The sequence below is a fragment of the Saccoglossus kowalevskii genome, chromosome 6 (genome assembly GCF_978046115.1).
Source record: "Saccoglossus kowalevskii chromosome 6, keSacKowa6.1, whole genome shotgun sequence".
Taxonomy (NCBI): Eukaryota; Metazoa; Hemichordata; class Enteropneusta; family Harrimaniidae; genus Saccoglossus; species Saccoglossus kowalevskii.
In genome coordinates, this window is record NC_140646.1 from 4562215 (window position 1) to 4584790 (window position 22576).

The window sequence follows — 22576 nt, forward strand, 5'->3', positions numbered from 1 at the left end:
CTGAACAGGGCACACCTCCAACTGTGCCGTGCGTTCGTTCCTAAATGGAGTAAATTTGTGTTGTTTTCTTGTTTTATTCCGCAGATATCGGTAAAATGTAGGTAAGGGTTTGGCGAAATTTGAAGAAGCAACTAATATTCTTCAACCTGGTATTTTTTTTATATTTTATTTTTCATTCTTTTCGTCTGTTTTTTGGAGTTTAAAAAATGTGAGCTGGCTGGAGCCTTCATCCCTTGTCTATTTCTTACACTCGATATCAGCCGATACCCACCCCCCCACCCCCCCTCCCGCGCTCATAGAGACTGCAGCTTCATTGGTTTGACGAATCATCGGTAGTACAAACAACCGGAAACCGCAGATACGGACATTCTGTTGTTGGAACCCAAGCCATCGAAATTCAACGATATGCGTCAAATGCTACGTTCACGGTGAACTTGTTAATGGGAGTATTTGGAATTGACCATGTTGACGTAATTTTGGGACCGTACAATGGTTATGAATTTCTAAATTTCTTTCACAAAGCTATTGAACAAAATAATGACATGGGGAATCCCGTCTTAGCACCGGGTGATTGTATCATAATGGACAACTGTCCTTTCCATCATGCAAGACATGTTGAACAGAATCTAAGGTGCCTGCTCGATCAACTTGAAGTACGGCTAATTTTTCAACCACCATATAATCCACAATTTAACGTTTGTGAATACTGTTTTCGCCATTTAAAGTTCGAGCTTCGAAGCAATCCAAATCCAAGATTCGTGTACAATTTGGCATTCCTGCATGTGGTTTGCCGCTGTGACCATTCTTTGCTGTGCGTCTATGCGGTTCTTGTGCGCCATCTGTGTTTGCACTGCTGTTTCCCCTGCTCTGCATTTGCCTGTGTCATTCTTGATTTCAGCCAGACTTGTTATTTTTGAGGGATTTTTTGGCCTTTGAGTTAAGTGATGTTTATGTAATTGTTTCGAGTATCTCAACAATTAGGGGGCCGGGATGTTATGGCCAAATATAGATTTATTCATTGTTATTATGTTTGTTATTGAGACTATATTTTAGTCGCCAGAAAAATAGTTAGTGTACTTTATTATACAACATGCATATGTATGTAATTGTTAGTTTAAGTAAACAGCGCCTCTAGTGGCAGGTTTGGGTAAGCCAAGGTCAGAGGTCAGTGACTCCAAAATGATGGCTGACGGAGAAAGTTGTGTGTGAAACTCTGTGAAAGTCGTCTGCTTTACTGCCATCGAGCACTCCTAATCCTGACTGGTTGAAAGTTTCAGAATTGTGTTGGTTGCTGGGTCAATCTATAAATACGGTGAGAATACCATTTCTTGCAATTTGCTGTGTTTTATATGTGCTGTAACTTTCCCTGCTGCTCGATACAAGTGCCTATAGATTATGATGCAATAACTTGGGCAGTGAACACTACATCATATAATTGTGTATGATCAATTAAACTATCGGCTATTTACAGCACATTTATTCATTCTCGTTGATGTTACACTTGAATGCATTATTAATTCAGTGTTTTCTGTGTTTATGTCAGATTTGCTCTGTATGAATATTTACTGTAAGAATTTAGTGAATGTGAATTCACTCGCTTGAGGGCGCTGTTTCCTAAGTCATGTAGTTTATTGTATGCTGTATTTTACTGTATGAATTGTTATGTACAGCAATTTGCTTATTGACTGTTTTTGTTTGTTTGCAGTCAATCGTTACTTGTCATGCGATATTGAGACTGGAATAAATTAGTTGCAAGTCATATTTGTGTATATTGATTTGTTTCATCCGTTGGCAAGGGACGCATTGATGAGAGACACTCAGCTGACCTTCTAGTAGCAGTGAACATTTTCATGGGTCACATTACACATATTGGACCCCAGTAATCTTAGAGTTTGTTCATAATCGCTACAACACGGGATATGTGTAAATATTAGTCATTTTGCACTCAAAACCAAACGGCCCTTTTCAGGGCCACCACATCTTCCAAAAAGAGATATACCGCTATAAAATAAGCACTCAGTCACTAACACACTCAGTAAATGAATGTAATACGAGTGGCTTTGTGAACACACCAAGTTTATTAAATGAAAAATAGTTGGTAACACAAGTTTCACCGCCCAGTGACGGCAACTTTACTAAAACCTAAAATGTTTTACCTATTAGTTTAGATTAACTGACCCTACACATACTGTGAGCAAAAACGGATACCTGAAAACAAATTAGAACTATATAACCTAAGTTTTTCGGTCAAATGTCACTGGCAATATAGTGTGCCCTGAGTACTCCATTCATTTTACTCACTTTAAAACAAAATATATTTACCGTGGTATGCATTTATTTATGGAAAATAAAAAATACACAAACTCGTCATGTTGATTTGTAAAACACAAAATAGAACAATCAACTTAGTTCGAGAAAGTTTCATAAAATAAAGAAATCGTAGAAAACAGTTTAACTGAAAAATATTGAAAATGTTTATTGTGGGAAATTGTCTTGATCACTCGCTATATTAGCAAGCTGTAGTAATGTCATTGCTGGTTGATTTTGACTAGGTGGAGACTCACTCGCGATCGGTGGAAATATACGAGTTGTAGGGGTGGACACTGGGGCAGTGGACTCGGAAACCATTGCATTACCGTGATCAGTTCGCGGTATTTCAAGCACAGGAACGGTATGATTGATCGGTGCAGACGTTGTTGTATTTGTAGTCATTTCTGTGATTAGAGGTAGCTGAGCCAGTGGTAATGGTGTATTTACTGCTGGTGGCGGTGTAGGTTGTTCACAGGGATTACCTAGAGATGGTAACTGAAACGGTACGTCATGTCTAGCTTGCTCAGCAGGGTACGTTGCTGTGCGGGGTGGCTGGAAAGTTGAAGTATGCCCTTGGTTTGTGGGGGGAAATGATGCACAGTTATATCCAGGAATCATACCGTAATTATAGTACGGTGGTCGTAGCGGTGGATGGACCCACGGAGTACAAGGTGCAGGCGCCCTTATAATATTACCATACATATTTGTATGATATGGGTAATGTGTAGAATGTGCTGATATTGTATGATATGGGTAATGTGTAGAATGTGCTGATATTGTATGATATGGGTAATGTGTAGAATGTGCTGATATTGTATGATATGGGTAATGTGTAGAATGTGCTGATATTGTATGATATGGGTAATGTGTAGAATGTGCTGATATTGTATGATATGGGTAATGTGTAGAATGTGCTGATATTGTATGATATGGGTAATGTGTAGAATGTGCTGATATTGTATGATATGGGTAATGTGTAGAATGTGCTGATATTGTATGATATGGGTAATGTGTAGAATGTGCTGATATTGTATGATATGGGTAATGTGTAGAATGTGCTGATATTGTATGATATGGGTAATGGGTAGAATGTGCTGATATTGTATGATATGGGTAATGGGTAGAATGTGCTGATATTGTATGATATGGGTAATGTGTAGAATGTGCTGATATTGTATGATATGGGTAATGGGTAGAATGTGCTGATATTGTATGATATGGGTAATGTGTAGAATGTGCTGATATTGTATGATATGGGTAATGTGTAGAATGTGCTGATATTGTATGATATGGGTAATGTGTAGAATGTGCTGATATTGTATGATATGGGTAATGTGTAGAATGTGCTGATATTGTATGATATGGGTAATGTGTAGAATGTGCTGATATTGTATGATATGGGTAATGTGTAGAATGTCGCATTACACATTTGCTGATGAGCTGGTAAATTCTCAGTTTTATCGAGTCCGATAGCCAACCCGCTTCTAGCAATGGCAACGTTAGATTTCACGGGCGAAGTTTCGATAATTTCGTTAACATCAACAGACTTGTTAAAATGTGAATCGTCGTATCCAGTTTTGAGTTTCCCTGTTCTTAGTAGGCGTGGAAATTCTACCAAGTCATCCATGGTCGCCGGGGGTAATTTTCTATTCAAAGCGATTTTAAGCAGTCTGATGTCACGAAGTAACTTGCTGCGGCCCTCAATTCCGTTATATTGGTTGGGGTAGACTTTAAATAAACAAGGTTTCACAACCCTGCTGAACTGTGTGCTATTTTTTTCAAGAAATGCCTTTAGATTTCAAAGTTCCCCTTCAATTTCTTTTATTTCCTCTCGTACTTTCTTGACGTCTTTTTCTTTCTGAAAAAACATGTTCTGTACGTAAATATTAGGAAATAAAAAAACATACATCATAGCAACAGACTATTGACTATTTATAATGAAGAATAATAGTGATTCGACCATGTAAAATAATAATTATGAAATTCACCTGTCGTATTATATCATTATGGTCCTTTGTGCTTGTCAAGTCGTCCACAATACATGTAGCCTGGACAAGCTTCATATACACATACTGCTTTTTTTCGATTTCCCGCTTCCTTGTGTCCTCTATGGTGGCAATGTGCACACATTGCTTCGACAACGTTTAATCCCGGTAAAGCTAACGGGGGTAGCGGCAGGGGTGGCGACTTTAAGTCAGTCAATTCGCGTTCAACTGAGATCTTTACTTGTGAAAGTGTGTCCAACTTGTCAGTTAATTCATTCTCTCGATCCTGTAACGATGGAGCTTTGCACGTTGGAATTTTTGTGGGTGTTACCCTGTTGGAATTATCCGTGACAAAGTCAAGTCTACGCTTTCGTGACATCGAAGTGTCGTTGTCGGTGTCTACGTATTCTTTGGTCACAGAGGACTTCATCGTTGGGGATTTCCCGTCCACCACGTGTATTTGTAATTTCAGTGTCCCACTATTTGAGCGCACTATGTTGTCAGTGAGTAGAAGCTTAAATCGGTCATTCCGTGGTAAATTCACATTTTGGTTTTCATCATCGAGTACTTGAATGCATGTTGCTCCCATCCGACCGAGGTATTCAATTTCTTTGTTGATTAGCCCAACAAAATCTTCGAAAGACATCTGCTGTAACCGAGTTTCAGTGATGTAAATTGGGGTGATTCGTACACTTCCATAGTACATATAATGTACTTTGATTAACATCTCCGGCTTGTGAATTTCCATCATCTTGAATTTGTCTGGCACAACTGGCAACCTACCTTCCGCATGTGTGGGAACGAACTGGGAATATTTTATCTGTTATGCAAATTAGCAATAATATTAAAGATATTGGCCAATCAGTTTATTTGTACCGAGCCGCCATGGTGTCTATCGAAATGAACAAGCCTTGCTACATTTGAATTTTGTTGTTGTTGACCTGTCAATTATGCCTTTGATAATTACCGGGTTGTTGCCAACATTTTGAACAGATGAAGTAAATTTCAAAACAAACTGCCTGACCAATTGTAACGACTTATCAACATCTGACTGCAGTTCTTTGTGTAATCAAGGGGTGAAAGGGGTGTAACTAACTTTTTTCAAAATTGTTATAAACTTTTAATAATTTACAGTTGTTATACCTCAATTTTATTGTACGTTTCTTGAGATTTTTACATGTGTAAAACACGTTGGATATTTACATAAAATTGTCTGACGAATGCTTATGACATAAATTTCAATTATCTTTAGAGGTTTTTAATGAAAATAACCAGTAAGAGAAGCCATTGAAATTACCTTGTGGTTAGCAGCTATTTGTGCTTTGACATCAGACAGGTTGTCATGGAGATTTCTTGTTCCACTACATCCTGGTAATTTCCCTGGTGCCATTAATTGTTCTATCAATGCTAAAAAAAAAAGACAGAAGTTTTGGTACACCCAAACTAGTTTTATAAACCTTCGTTCTATGTAATGTGATTTTCAATTCAATATTGTTGTCTGAGTAGAGCTTAACGATATGGGAATCCTATATGCCTATCACTCAGTAAATGATCTGTTTCAAACATAAAAATCGTCAAATTCACAAAATAGCTCTGTTTATAGTCTGCAGACTGCACTTTCCGTCAGAAGAGTATGACAAAAATAGCGAATTTTTTTAAGTAAAAACCAAAAATTAACTCAGAATTTGTAAATTGGCTACAAAATTAGGGTTCATTTCAGGAATTTTGAAGAATATAAGAAAAAATTGCAGAAATATTTGGGCAAGAAAGCCTGCTGGTGAGAAGGTTGACAGGCTGCACTAATACTACAAGACTTCAGAGGATTATAAGAGACTTTTGTAAAAGAGAAAACTAGAACTCAGAGTCAACTATCAAATGAAAATAATGGACAACAAAAACATGACTGACCTTCTTCTTGATATATACCATCTTTGACAACTTTAAATGTTTTGAAGACAGCGCCCTCTTGGTCTAATGACTTTGAATGTGGTGGCATTGAACCCGGGGTAATTCCACCAATGTCAGCATGATGGCCACGACTAGCGACAAAAAATACTGGTTTGGGTTGAGTTTTATAGAAAACCTGGAATAAATAATGACATAGTATTAACAATGGACTGTTGTCACTTGTGATAGTCGGTTGACAAGAATCACTTGTTTACATCTGCTAAACCAATGAATGCTACATATACATGTTTCACATTTTCCAAACTAAGTGCACTTTGTCATATGTGCATGCTGGTTTATTGAAAAAAAAATCAATTTTAGAAGAAACTTAAGGGGCCTCATACTTTCATTTGAAGTAACACCTAACTACAACAAGCCATGCATGGCACAGTCCCTGTTAGTTATTGAATTTAAGAGATATAAACGATGTGAAATTTCATTTGACACAGTGCAAAATGTGTCAAATCATAGCATTTACGTGAGAAACTATCGTAGACGGCTTCACAAAAACAAATCCATTCCACAAAAACCATACGAATAACATGGTATAAATGCACTTTCTTCATGGAATCCACGAAAATAGTTTGGCTTACATGTAAGTTGCTGTCGGATAGTGTCGAAAAACATGGATGGCTTGCATGTAAGCGACAAGTTAAAACCATTTCACATTGTTCACTGGTAACGTTGAAAAAGCTTGGCTTACATGTAAGCTGCCGATAGGTAATGTCCATAAAGACGTGGTTGGCTTGCATGTAAGTGGCGTGTTAAAACTATTTCACATTGAAAAAGCTTGGCTTACATGTAAAACTATAATAGTTTTGTTTATAGTAATATAGCTGAAATATAACCATGTCAGGAATATGATTTTTTAACATTAAAATGATTGACATTTGTATCTGATTGTCAAACAAGTACTTGTCCATATTGAGATATATTGCTCTGAAACAGCATTCAAAATCAGCCATTTTGAATACATGTATATATATAACATAATGTATAACGAATACAAATGTATATAACATTTGAATATAATCAGTCAAAGCATTTAAGAGATATGGCTCTAGAAGCCCAATCATTAAAACAAAATGGCCGCCAGTCAGCCATTTTGAATCCAATCTAAAAAAAATGTTGTGCATCAGAAACCTGTAATGTCTAATGTATGTACCAAGTTTGAACGAAATCCATCCATAAATGCCAGAAATGCTTGATATTTGATGATTTTTTAGCACAAAAATGACCACCATTCGGCCATTTTAAATAGGGTCGTCAAACCAATATATCTATGACATGATGTATAATGAATATTTAAAATTTGAACATAATCAGTGAAAGCAAGTCAGAGATATGGCATGAGAACCACATTCATTAAAACAAAATGGCCGCCAGTCGGCCATTTTGAATCTTATCTGAAAAACAAAATTTTTTGCATCAAGGTCCCATAATGTCTAATGTATATACAAAGTTTGAACAAAATCCATCTGTAAACAGCCGAGAAATGCTTGATTTTTAGGATTTTTCAGCACAAAAATGGCCGCCATTCGGCCATCTTGAATCAGATCGTAAAACAAAATGATGTGCATCAAGGTCCTATAATGTCTAATGTATATACTAAGTTTGAACAAAATCCATCTATAAACACCCAAGAAATGCTTGATTTTGATGATTTTTAGCACAAAAATGGCCGCCATTCGGCCATCTTGAATCAGATCCTGAAACAAATTGACGTGCATATGTATAATATCATATATGATGTATGTGTGAAGTTTGATTGTGATTGGTCCAGGCATTTCTGAAATACAGGTCTGGATGCACGCACAGACGCACGCCAGCACGAACACACGGAGGTCAAAACATAAGTCCCCGTTTTCAGACTGCGTCCGAATGGGGACTAATAACAATTTAACACTGTCTAATTACCATACAAGGCATATTAAGCATTATTTTACCAATGAAAATACAGCCCTTAATTTGTGCCATGTCCGAAAAGTATTACCTGAGGGTATGTCAAGAAAAACAGAGCACAACTATAATTGTATTGAATAAAAACTTACTGGAGTAATGACTGTAAAATCTGGAAGATGGCTACCACCAGCACTTGGATGATTGCTTAAAATAACATCACCTTCATGGAGGTCATCTCCTAACACTGACATCTGTGCTTAAGAAAATACAAGGTTTTGGGAATTATATTTCACATAACAAATATAACCTAATTTTAATTAGTCCCTTCCTTTAAACTTTCAGCTGTTTTGTACTCCAATGACAAAAGTGACTTACAGGTACAGAAAAAAATATTTCAGTATTCTGCCCTCTGTGGTGAGCAATTCACATTAAACCAATGAAATCAACCATCAAAATAAAGCTATAGAATGAAAAGAAAATTGCTGGTATCTGCATTCAATATGTCAGCCTAAACACAAAAGTGACAGGTCTATTTATTATTACAAATGTAATGTACAGTAAAACATCGCTTGTGGATGCCTTTTTTTTCTTTCACTTCAGCTATATATCAATGGAGACTTTCATCAGGAAAGGTTTTAATAAGACAAAGTCAGTAACTTAGTTTGGTTGCACTAAATTAGTGAAAAATAATAAATATCGTAGCACAGACCATAAATATTGTATAATAGCAGCAGACAGACAGATTTAGTACTTTTATAAATTAAGTAACATAGCACTTCACGTTAGACATAATTATTCGAGACAAGATCAAATCAACAAGGAAATGTACCAAATTATATTTCAAATATCAACTTGATCAGATGTTGTATAGTCACAGACCCTTGATCTGCACTGGTGGAGACCTACTTGATATTGTACTGCTTCTTGCATTGCACCAAGGTGTACTGGAATATGAGGAGCGTTAGCAACCAGACCACCATCAGGACCAAACATGGCACAGGAGAAATCTAAGCGTTCCTGTAATGAACAAAAATATACTACACTGATGATGTACATTTATATTTTGTTTTTGAGATTGTAAACTGAATGATGGCTTAGTAGAACTTGGTCACATGGACTTCCCAACAAAATTCTCAGGAATCAGAATGATATACACACCTACCCATGGTCACTAGGCATGCTGTGACTGGATGTGTCATGATTGTAACACACCTTACAAGTTACTGAATGTATCAGAATATATCATCACATGCACCAGGAACTTATGTTAAACGATTTAAACCTGCAATTGGTCTATTTGCATAAGGAAAATGATGAATGAATTGTTTGCCTTAATTATTAATTAAACCATAGACCCTACGTGATTAAAACCATGTTTAAAACAAATCTGAGAATAGTGAATAGCATACATGAAGGACACTAAAGGATACATTTATATATCATACTTAAAAATCTCACCTTAATATTTGTAGAGATAGCAGTACGTTGTAACACTCTACCCATCTGCTCAGCTGTAGACATAAATCGATGTGAAAATATAGACAGTTGGATAGCATCTAACTCAGTATCAATCGTCTTTTTGTTACTAGTACCAATCTGTAAGAAATATTTTAATAATAATAAAAGTTTATTGTGATGATGCTAGAATGTATGAGGACACAGTGTGGTATAGTACAAATAGTGGAATTTGATGTGACCACATACTGCCTAGTGCCTACTTTGCAGTATCCTTGAGTTGACCTCCTTATATCACATCTTTGTGGTTCAAGTGCTTAACACAGGATGCCAAGAACTGGGCAAAATAGTGAAAATTTCTTGCTATGAACTTCAAGAAATACTTCATAATCATTCTATATTTGAAATTCATATTTCCTAATATGGTAGGATGCCGATACTCAATGAAATACTGCAAAATGAGTGCAAACTGTAACTTACAATGACAGATCTATAATAATAAAAAATAATAATTCTAAAAATGAATGCATTATCATGCTAATATGGACCAAGTTCAAAATAGTTGATAAATACCTGATTATATGAAAAACTGTGTTACGTACAGAAAAACTTTTAAACAGTTTCATCTACCTTTAAGGTAGCAAGACTATTATTTGTGTTGATTTTCACATTTATTTAGTAATTGATGAAATGTACTATAAACTTTCATATGATAAAGTCAACATAACATAGAATGTCATGTAAGTTGGTTAAAATGTAGATTTTCTGAAGGTAAGCAAGGCAGCTTCAGTAGTGTTTTCCAAAATCAACAACACAGGTTTAATCTGTGTGCCTATAAGTTTCAAACATAAACTCAAGACAAAGCAATGAGTGTTTCCAAACATTTGAGTGGTTTGTCTCAGCCCCTGTTTATTTCACAGATTAGTCATTTGCATATGAATGTGTCAGACACAAGGTCACACAGCTGCTGAAAAACATTGATTTTGGTGTTTTCATCTGCCGATTTTATCGAATTACAGCTATCCCATTCCTTTATTTGTTTTGTTTCCAATAGCCTTACACATTTGGATGCCCCTACACATGTTAAAACAGACCTTGATGGGAAAACAAATCGATTGTGCCGATAAACAAGCTTGAAAATCTTTGCTGTGACTTCATGGACGTTTTCTAGGAGTTTATGTTTTTCAAAATATAAGATCTTTAACAAAAAATAACAAATACTTATTGTCGTCGGATTAACACCAAATTTTCCCAGCTTTAAGGTGACAATGAGAGGAACTTGAACGTGTCCAGGCAAACTATTTCGTGGATTATTTACCAATGTGTTGTGGTTTGAGTTGGGGGCAATGCGACTAAAACGGAAATTAAAATTCAGCACACTACTTTTTAAAACGCATTGCTTGAATAAAATTGACAAGACACATTCAATTTACCAGACTATTGAACAACTAGGAAAAGGTGAACAAATATCTTCTTATCACCAGCATAAATGCGTAATTATTTTTTTTACAGAAAAAGTAATTTTTTACCTTTGAATGAGTAACACATCGTAGAATGGAGATACAGGCATGAAAAACACACTTTTGAAAAGCTTGAAGTCTGGCGATTCTTGTAGACATTTAGTCACAAATAGAAGATGAAAACAAGTATGCAAATAATAGTCCCGCTACCTTACATTCCTTTAAATTTAAATTCAAAATATTATAATATTAATAAACGTTTAGGAGAAAATTTCCTACCTGTATCCTCACATCACCATGCGCAGTGATTGTTGCTAGGCAATTTGGTTCCACTAATATTGTACTGTTTGTCTCAATCAAGATTGCTGGTCCTGATATCTCATGACCTGATGTCAACTCGTTCAACTTGTAAATATTGGTGTCTAAGAATCCAACTTCTTCAAAAAAACATTTGACAACCTTGAAATAAATAATTATTTAATTATATATATCACCAATCATCTTAAAATCTGAAAAGACATGTTTAAAAGTCGAACAGACATGATCAAATATTGAAAATGATGCTGGGATTCTTCAGCTTAGAATTTGTTAATATTACACACAGTATGGTATTAATATATATCTTTGTGTGTGTGAATATTACACACAGTATGGCATATTAATATATATATTTCTTAGCGTGTGTGAATATTACACACAGTATGGTATATTAATATATCTTTCTTTGTGTGTGTGAATATTACACACAGTATGGCATATTAATATATATCTTTCTTTGTGTGTGTGAATATTACACACAGTATGGTATATTAATATATATCTTTCTTTGTGTGTGTGAATATTACACACAGTATGGTATATTAATATATATCTTTCTTTGTGTGTGTGAATATTACATACAGTATGGTATATAAATATATATCTTTCTTTGTGTGTGTGAATATTACACACAGTATGGTATATTAATATATATATTTCTTTGCGTGTGTGAATATTACACACAGTATGGTATATTAATATATCTTTCTTTGTGCGTGTGAATATTACACACAGTATGGTATTAATATATATCTTTGTGTGTGTGAATATTACACACAGTATGGTATATTAATATATATCTTTCTTTGTGTGTGTGAATATTACACACAGTATGGCATATTAATATATATCTTTCTTTGTGTGTGTGAATATTATACACAGTATGGTATATTAATATATATCTTTGTGTGTGTGAATATTACACACAGTATGGTATATTAATATATATCTTTGTGTGTGTGAATATTACACACAGTATGGTATATTAATATATATCTTTCTTTGTGTGTGCAAATATTACACACAGTATGGTATATTAATATATATCTTTCTTTGTGTGTGTGAATATTACACACAGTATGGCATATTAATATATATCTTTCTTTGTGTGTGTGAATATTATACACAGTATGGTATATTAATATATATCTTTCTTTGCATGTGTGAATATTACACACAGTATGGTATATTAATATATCTTTCTTTGTGTGTGTGAATATTACACACAGTATGGTATTAATATATATCTTTGTGTGTGTGAATATTACACACAGTATGGTATATTAATATATATCTTTCTTTGTGTGTGTGAACATTACACACAGTATGGTATATTAATATATATCTTTCTTTGTGTGTGCAAATATTACACACAGTATGGTATATTAATATATATATATCTTTGTGTGTGTGAATATTACACACAGTATGGCATATTAATATATATCTTTCTTTGTGTGTGTGAATATTATACACAGTATGGTATATTAATATATATCTTTCTTTGCGTGTGTGAATATTACACACAGTATGGTATATTAATATATCTTTCTTTGTGTGTGTGAATATTACACACAGTATGGTATTAATATATATCTTTGTGTGTGTGAATATTACACACAGTATGGTATATTAATATATATCTTTCTTTGTGTGTGTGAATATTACACACAGTATGGTATATTAATATATATCTTTCTTTGTGTGTGCAAATATTACACACAGTATGGTATATTAATATATATCTTTGTGTGTGTGAATATTACACACAGTATGGCATATTAATATATATCTTTCTTTGTGTGTGTGAATATTACACACAGTATGGTATATTAATATATATCTTTCTTTGTGTGTGTGAATATTACACACAGTATGGTATATAAATATATATCTTTCTTTGTGTGTGTGAATATTACACACAGTATGGTATATTTAAGCAATAACCCCCGCTGAAGGCGGGTATACCACGAGATATTGCACAATTCACGACATATATGCACGAGCCGCAGGCGAGTGCATATATGGAGTGAATTGTGCAATATCAAGTGGTATACCCAACTTCGGCGGGGGTTATTGCTATTATATTATACCAGTATATTGACAATTCGATAAAACTAGTAAAAAAAGAGTTTACTTTCATCTACTAAAAGATCATGATTATGGCCCTTGAACATGAATATTTATAAGAATAGTATGTAGTTGTACGCTGAATGCATACAAAAATTACATGCGCAACACAGTTCAAATTGAATACAAACTAATTTTTATTCCACATGAAATAGAAACATATCCACGTTGACTAGAGCAGCGTAAACACACAAATTAGCATAACAAAGGATGACCTTTCTGACCTTTTACTGATGCACAACGCAATTTGAAATAAAGGGTTGTGTACAGTTTGGATCATTTAAACAATGGATTTTCCATGTTTTCATTCCAGTTTTTGTACAATTTGGACTGTAATTTTCCCAGTGAAAGTACAGTTGTGAAATAAACCGGTTTTGTGACTCATCATACTACTTGTAACTGTGGATATTTGACGTTCAGCAGTACTTGGTTCAACCGAAATTTGAGACGCGGCGGGACGCGGTGTATCATGTACGGCGACCGGCACAGCGACCTCAGTTCCAACATCTGACCTGGATACCTTTGGTATAACCAAAGTTTTGTGACAGTATGACTGACAAGTTTTGTCGTTGTTTTGGGGTAAGTTTGATGGTGTAAGATCGGATTTTCGCATCGTTTTTGTGACACGTACATGATATGCCTTGTCTCAACTCCGGCTGAAAGACTTTGCACGCCGTCGCTCTAATACAGTGGTTGGTGAACACTCGTCACAAATCTGTAGCTTTCGAAATTACCTTCATCATCTCCTGTAATTTATTTACCCATAGTGGAGAATTACAATACCATATATCGTCGTCGAATCCTGCGTTGTCCCGTGTTTTTTGAAACAGATGGCAATTACCCGGGTGCACTGCAATTTTGTCAGCTGCCGTTACCGGACACCGGTTGTTATTGGTGGCATACATTTTTGCCTGTAACTCATAGTTTTTTGCATTTTTATGTTATTAAATCCCTCAATTATATCTTGTACTTAAAGATCATGTTTTCTTTGTTGGAAGTTTGCAATCCATCTCAAAGTAACAACACTGACAACATAGCGTTCTGGCGTTCGTGTAGGCACCTCACGGTGTTGAGGGACGGTGGTTCAGGTTTGTGTGGCGAACGACAATCACCCAACGACCGACGCTCACAACTTGGATCCCACCATTAACAAAAAGCAATATTATAGTTATATAACTTTTCAGATGTTTTTAATTCAGTATTTTTTTCAATATTCTTCCAAAATTCAACCACTATATTTCCCTAAAAATCAAATAATACTGGTTTTATGTATTTCCGTATTAAACCTGTAGTCAATTCATGTTCCAGGGCCACTTGGTTTAGCCGTGCATTATCAGCCAATATACCATGGATTGCATATGCAAATTTTGTGTTTGGACCAATCAAATCAATGGATTAACACCATCATATACTGGTATAATATAATAATATATATCTTTCTTTGTGTGTGTGAAGTATATGATATACTTTATTTTCGCTTGGAATTTATTTTCGCTATTTTTGCTGAAGGGATGATTTCGTGAAAATAAAATCCAGCGAATAAACCTATGCTCCTATATTTGACATTCAACTTGTCAGCAATCAGTGAAAATAAATTCCATACAAAACGCCCCAAAAGTCCTTCAGCGAAAATTAATTCCAGCTAAAATAAAGTATTTCACAGTATTAATACATATCTTTCTTTGTACAACGATAACATAACACAAGCATAAATATGCTCCTAGTTTAGCAACTATAATATTGACAAAGAGGAAAGAAATACACATACATGTACATTGTCAACCCTTGGTGACTTTCCAGAACATTTAATAATTTCGTCAACACCTATATGTGTTTTACCGGTACCACGTACTCGTATATCATCAATTATGATTAGACGTCCTGGTATCGTGAAGCCAAACTCGCGTTTGTACCTAAATAAAAAAAATTGTAATTTTTATATGACGAGTTTAAATTGAGTCTGCCCTTACTTGATTATTGAATACTACAGTTGAGTGCTCTCTTAACGTACCTGTCTGTAAATGATTTTTCAAAATCACCATGACGACAGCTGTCGGCATGTGCTTTGTAATGATCTTCTAATGTTGAACACATCAGAGCACAGTCTGTGCCTTCATAGCGTAAATGTAAAAACGATTCAGTCTCAATGTGTGAACTAGACAAAGAAGAAAACAAATACCAAATGTCAAAACGATTCAGTCTCAATGTGTGAACTAGACAAAGAAGAAAACAAATACCAAATGTCAAAACGATTCAGTCTCAATGTGTGAACTAGACAAAGAAGAAAACAAATACCAAATGTTAAAACGATTCAGTCTCAATGTGTGAACTAGACAGAGAAGAAAACAAATACCAAATGTCAAAACGATTCAGTCTCAATGTGTGTACTAGACAAAGAAGAAAACAAATCCCAAATGTCAAAACGATTCAGTCTCAATGTGTGAACTAGACAAAGAAGAAAACAAATCCCAAATGTCAAAACGATTCAGTCTCAATGTGTGAACTAGACAAAGAAGAAAACAAATCCCAAATGTCAAAACGATTCAGTCTCAATGTGTGAACTAGACAAAGAAGAAAACAAATCCCAAATGTCAAAACGATTCAGTCTCAATGTGTGAACTAGACAGAGAAGAAAACAAATACCAAATGTCAAAACGATTCAGTCTCAATGTGTGAACTAGACAAAGAAGAAAACAAATCCCAAATGTCAAAACGATTCAGTCTCAATGTGTGAACTAGACAAAGAAGAAAACAAATACCAAATGTCAAAACGATTCAGTCTCAATGTGTGAACTAGACAAAGAAGAAAACAAATCCCAAATGTCAAAACGATTCAGTCTCAATGTGTGAACTAGACAGAGAAGAAAACAAATACCAAATGTCAAAACGATTCAGTCTCAATGTGTGAACTAGACAAAGAAGAAAACAAATCCCAAATGTCAAAACGATTCAGTCTCAATGTGTGAACTAGACAGAGAAGAAAACAAATACCAAATGTCAAAACGATTCAGTCTCAATGTGTGAACTAGACAAAGAAGAAAACAAATCCCAAATGTCAAAACGATTCAGTCTCAATGTGTGAACTAGACAAAGAAGAAAACAAATCCCAAATGTCAAAACGATTCAGTCTCAATGTGTGAACTAGACAGAGAAGAAAACAAATCCCAAATGTCAAAACGATTCAGTCTCAATGTGTGAACTAGACAAAGAAGAAAACAAATACCAAATGTCAAAACGATTCAGTCTCAATGTGTGAACTAGACAAAGAAGAAAACAAATCCCAAATGTCAAAACGATTCAGTCTCAATGTGTGAACTGGACAGAGAAGAAAACAAATCCCAAATGTCAAAACGATTCAGTCTCAATGTGTGAACTAGACAAAGAAGAAAACAAATACCAAATGTCAAAACGATTCAGTCTCAATGTGTGAACTGGACAGAGAAGAAAACAAATCCCAAATGTCAAAACGATTCAGTCTCAATGTGTGAACTAGACAAAGAAGAAAACAAATACCAAATGTCAAAACGATTCAGTCTCAATGTGTGAACTAGACAAAGAAGAAATCAAATACCAAATGTCAAAACGATTCAGTCTCAATGTGTGAACTAGACAAAGAAGAAAACAAATCCCAAATATCAAAACGATTCAGTCTCAATGTGTGAACTAGACAGAGAAGAAAACAAATACCAAATGTTAAAACGATTCAGTCTCAATGTGTGAACTAGACAGAGAAGAAAACAAATCCCAAATGTCAAAACGATTCAGTCTCAATGTGTGAACTAGACAAAGAAGAAAACAAATCCCAAATGTCAAAACGATTCAGTCTCAATGTGTGAACTAGACAAAGAAGAAAACAAATCCCAAATGTCAAAACGATTCAGTCTCAATGTGTGAACTAGACAAAGAAGAAAACAAATCCCAAATGTCAAAACGATTCAGTCTCAATGTGTGAACTAGACAAAGAAGAAAACAAATCCCAAATGTCAAAACGATTCAGTCTCAATGTGTGAACTAGACAAAGAAGAAAACAAATCCCAAATGTCAAAACGATTCAGTCTCAATGTGTGAACTAGACAAAGAAGAAAACAAATCCCAAATGTCAAAACGATTCAGTCTCAATGTGTGAACTAGACAAAGAAGAAAACAAATCCCAAATGTCAAAACGATTCAGTCTCAATGTGTGAACTGGACAGAGAAGAAAACAAATCCCAAATGTCAAAACGATTCAGTCTCAATGTGTGAACTAGACAAAGAAGAAAACAAATACCAAATGTCAAAACGATTCAGTCTCAATGTGTGAACTAGACAAAGAAGAAAACAAATCCCAAATGTCAAAACGATTCAGTCTCAATGTGTGAACTAGACAGAGAAGAAAACAAATACCAAATGTTAAAACGATTCAGTCTCAATGTGTGAACTAGACAAAGAAGAAAACAAATACCAAATGTCAAAACGATTCAGTCTCAATGTGTGAACTAGACAAAGAAGAAAACAAATACCAAATGTCAAAACGATTCAGTCTCAATGTGTGAACTAGACAAAGAAGAAAACAAATCCCAAATGTCAAAACGATTCAGTCTCAATGTGTGAACTAGACAGAGAAGAAAACAAATCCCAAATGTCAAAACGATTCAGTCTCAATGTGTGAACTAGACAAAGAAGAAAACAAATCCCAAATGTCAAAACGATTCAGTCTTAATGTGTGAACTAGACAAAGAAGAAAACAAATCCCAAATGTCAAAACGATTCAGTCTCAATGTGTGAACTAGACAAAGAAGAAAACAAATCCCAAATGTCAAAACGATTCAGTCTCAATGTGTGAACTAGACAAAGAAGAAAACAAATCCCAAATGTCAAAACGATTCAGTCTCAATGTGTGAACTAGACAAAGAAGAAAACAAATCCCAAATGTCAAAACGATTCAGTCTCAATGTGTGAACTAGACAGAGAAGAAAACAAATCCCAAATGTCAAAACGATTCAGTCTTAATGTGTGAACTAGACAAAGAAGAAAACAAATACCAAATGTCAAAACGATTCAGTCTCAATGTGTGAACTAGACAAAGAAGAAAACAAATCCCAAATGTTAAAACGATTCAGTCTCAATGTGTGAACTAGACAAAGAAGAAAACAAATCCCAAATGTCAAAACGATTCAGTCTCAATGTGTGAAATAGACAAAGAAGAAAACAAATACCAAATGTCAAAACGATTCAGTCTCAATGTGTGAACTAGACAAAGAAGAAAACAAATCCCAAATGTTAAAACGATTCAGTCTCAATGTGTGAACTAGACAAAGAAGAAAACAAATCCCAAATGTCAAAACGATTCAGTCTCAATGTGTGAACTAGACAAAGAAGAAAACAAATCCCAAATGTTAAAACGATTCAGTCTCAATGTGTGAACTAGACAAAGAAGAAAACAAATCCCAAATGTCAAAACGATTCAGTCTCAATGTGTGAACTAGACAAAGAAGAAAACAAATCCCAAATGTTAAAACGATTCAGTCTCAATGTGTGAACTAGACAAAGAAGAAAACAAATACCAAATGTCAAAACGATTCAGTCTCAATGTGTGAACTAGACAAAGAAGAAAACAAATCCCAAATGTCAAAACGATTCAGTCTCAATGTGTGAACTAGACAAAGAAGAAAACAAATCCCAAATGTCAAAACGATTCAGTCTCAATGTGTGAACTAGACAAAGAAGAAAACAAATCCCAAATGTCAAAACGATTCAGTCTCAATGTGTGAACTAGACAAAGAAGAAAACAAATACCAAATGTCAAAACGATTCAGTCTCAATGTGTGAACTAGACAAAGAAGAAAACAAATCCCAAATGTCAAAACGATTCAGTCTCAATGTGTGAACTAGACAAAGAAGAAAACAAATCCCAAATGTCAAAACGATTCAGTCTCAATGTGTGAACTAGACAAAGAAGAAAACAAATCCCAAATGTCAAAACGATTCAGTCTCAATGTGTGAACTAGACAAAGAAGAAAACAAATCCCAAATGTCAAAACGATTCAGTCTCAATGTGTGAACTAGACAGAGAAGAAAACAAATCCCAAATGTCAAAACGATTCAGTCTCAATGTGTGAACTAGACAAAGAAGAAAACAAATCCCAAATGTCAAAACGATTCAGTCTCAATGTGTGAACTAGACAAAGAAGAAATCAAATCCCAAATGTCAAAACGATTCAGTCTCAATGTGTGAACTAGACAGAGAAGAAAACAAATCCCAAATGTCAAAACGATTCAGTCTCAATGTGTGAACTAGACAGAGAAGAAAACAAATCCCAAATGTCAAAACGATTCAGTCTCAATGTGTGAACTAGACAAAGAAGAAAACAAATCCCAAATGTCAAAACGATTCAGTCTCAATGTGTGAACTAGACAGAGAAGAAAACAAATCCCAAATGTCAAAACGATTCAGTCTCAATGTGTGAACTAGACAAAGAAGAAAACAAATACCAAATGTCAAAACGATTCAGTCTCAATGTGTGAACTAGACAGAGAAGAAAACAAATCCCAAATGTCAAAACGATTCAGTCTCAATGTGTGAACTAGACAAAGAAGAAAACAAATCCCAAATGTCAAAACGATTCAGTCTCAATGTGTGAACTAGACAGAGAAGAAAACAAATCCCAAATGTCAAAACGATTCAGTCTCAATGTGTGAACTAGACAAAGAAGAAAACAAATCCCAAATGTCAAAACGATTCAGTCTCAATGTGTGAACTAGACAAAGAAGAAAACAAATCCCAAATGTCAAAACGATTCAGTCTCAATGTGTGAACTAGACAAAGAAGAAAACAAATACCAAATGTCAAAACGATTCAGTCTCAATGTGTGAACTAGACAGAGAAGAAAACAAATACCAAATGTCAAAACGATTCAGTCTCAATGTGTGAACTAGACAGAGAAGAAAACAAATACCAAATGTCAAAACGATTCAGTCTCAATGTGTGAACTAGACAAAGAAGAAATCAAATCCCAAATGTCAAAACGATTCAGTCTCAATGTGTGAACTAGACAGAGAAGAAAACAAATACCAAATGTCAAAACGATTCAGTCTCAATGTGTGAACTAGACAAAGAAGAAAACAAATACCAAATGTCAAAACGATTCAGTCTCAATGTGTGAACTAGACAAAGAAGAAATCAAATCCCAAATGTCAAAACGATTCAGTCTCAATGTGTGAACTAGACAAAGAAGAAAACAAATACCAAATGTCAAAACGATTCAGTCTCAATGTGTGAACTAGACAAAGAAGAAAACAAATACCAAATGTCAAAACGATTCAGTCTCAATGTGTGAACTAGACAAAGAAGAAAACAAATCCCAAATGTCAAAACGATTCAGTCTCAATGTGTGAAATAGACAAAGAAGAAAACAAATACCAAATGTCAAAACGATTCAGTCTCAATGTGTGAACTAGACAAAGAAGAAAACAAATCCCAAATGTCAAAACGATTCAGTCTCAATGTGTGAACTAGACAAAGAAGAAAACAAATACCAAATGTCAAAACGATTCAGTCTCAATGTGTGAACTAGACAGAGAAGAAAACAAATCCCAAATGTCAAAACGATTCAGTCTTAATGTGTGAACTGGACAGAGAAGAAAACAAATCCCAAATGTCAAAACGATTCAGTCTCAATGTGTGAACTAGACAAAGAAGAAAACAAATACCAAATGTCAAAACGATTCAGTCTCAATGTGTGAACTAGACAAAGAAGAAAACAAATACCAAATGTCAAAACGATTCAGTCTTAATGTGTGAACTAGACAAAGAAGAAAACAAATCCCAAATGTCAAAACGATTCAGTCTCAATGTGTGAACTAGACAAAGAAGAAAACAAATCCCAAATGTCAAAACGATTCAGTCTCAATGTGTGAACTAGACAAAGAAGAAATCAAATCCCAAATGTCAAAACGATTCAGTCTCAATGTGTGAACTAGACAAAGAAGAAATCAAATCCCAAATGTCAAAACGATTCAGTCTCAATGTGTGAACTAGACAAAGAAGAAAACAAATACCAAATGTCAAAACGATTCAGTCTCAATGTGTGAACTAGACAGAGAAGAAAACAAATACCAAATGTCAAAACGATTCAGTCTCAATGTGTGAACTAGACAAAGAAGAAAACAAATACCAAATGTCAAAATGATTCAGTCTCAATGTGTGAACTAGACAAAGAAGAAAACAAATACCAAATGTCAAAACGATTCAGTCTCAATGTGTGAACTAGACAAAGAAGAAAACAAATACCAAATGTCAAAACGATTCAGTCTCAATGTGTGAACTAGACAAAGAAGAAAACAAATACCAAATGTCAAAACGATTCAGTCTCAATGTGTGAACTAGACAGAGAAGAAAACAAATCCCAAATGTCAAAACGATTCAGTCTTAATGTGTGAACTGGACAGAGAAGAAAACAAATCCCAAATGTCAAAACGATTCAGTCTCAATGTGTGAACTAGACAAAGAAGAAAACAAATACCAAATGTCAAAACGATTCAGTCTCAATGTGTGAACTAGACAGAGAAGAAAACAAATACCAAATGTCAAAACGATTCAGTCTCAATGTGTGAACTAGACAGAGAAGAAAACAAATACCAAATGTCAAAACGATTCAGTCTCAATGTGTGAACTAGACAAAGAAGAAAACAAATACCAAATGTCAAAACGATTCAGTCTCAATGTGTGAACTAGACAAAGAAGAAAACAAATACCAAATGTCAAAATGATTCAGTCTCAATGTGTGAACTAGACAAAGAAGAAAACAAATACCAAATGTCAAAACGATTCAGTCTCAATGTGTGAACTAGACAAAGAAGAAAACAAATACCAAATGTCAAAACGATTCAGTCTCAATGTGTGAACTAGACAGAGAAGAAAACAAATCCCAAATGTCAAAACGATTCAGTCTTAATGTGTGAACTGGACAGAGAAGAAAACAAATCCCAAATGTCAAAACGATTCAGTCTCAATGTGTGAACTAGACAAAGAAGAAAACAAATACCAAATGTCAAAACGATTCAGTCTCAATGTGTGAACTAGACAAAGAA

General features: G+C 34.7%; 1 protein-coding gene and 1 long non-coding RNA gene across 3 annotated transcripts in view; one reads left to right on the top strand and one right to left on the bottom strand.

The window, feature by feature from the left end:
• LOC102810185 (5-oxoprolinase-like) overlaps positions 1–22576 on the bottom strand; it is a 175854-nt gene that overhangs the window by 119039 nt on the left and 34239 nt on the right. For both annotated transcript variants that reach the window (XM_085499973.1, XM_085499972.1), the window contains exons 14-21: positions 15519–15662; positions 15276–15420; positions 11339–11518; positions 9603–9740; positions 9051–9161; positions 8294–8395; positions 6204–6378; positions 5593–5702 (exon numbers count right to left, since the gene is read on the bottom strand). In XM_085499973.1, coding sequence (XP_085356099.1) covers positions 5593–5702; positions 6204–6378; positions 8294–8395; positions 9051–9161; positions 9603–9740; positions 11339–11518; positions 15276–15420; positions 15519–15662 — 1105 coding nt within the window. The remainder of the gene's footprint in view (positions 1–5592; positions 5703–6203; positions 6379–8293; positions 8396–9050; positions 9162–9602; positions 9741–11338; positions 11519–15275; positions 15421–15518; positions 15663–22576) is intronic.
• Positions 1190–1759, top strand: LOC146741479 (uncharacterized). Its single transcript, XR_014929763.1, has 2 exons — positions 1190–1312; positions 1706–1759. It is a non-coding gene; the product is annotated as an uncharacterized LOC146741479 (long non-coding RNA).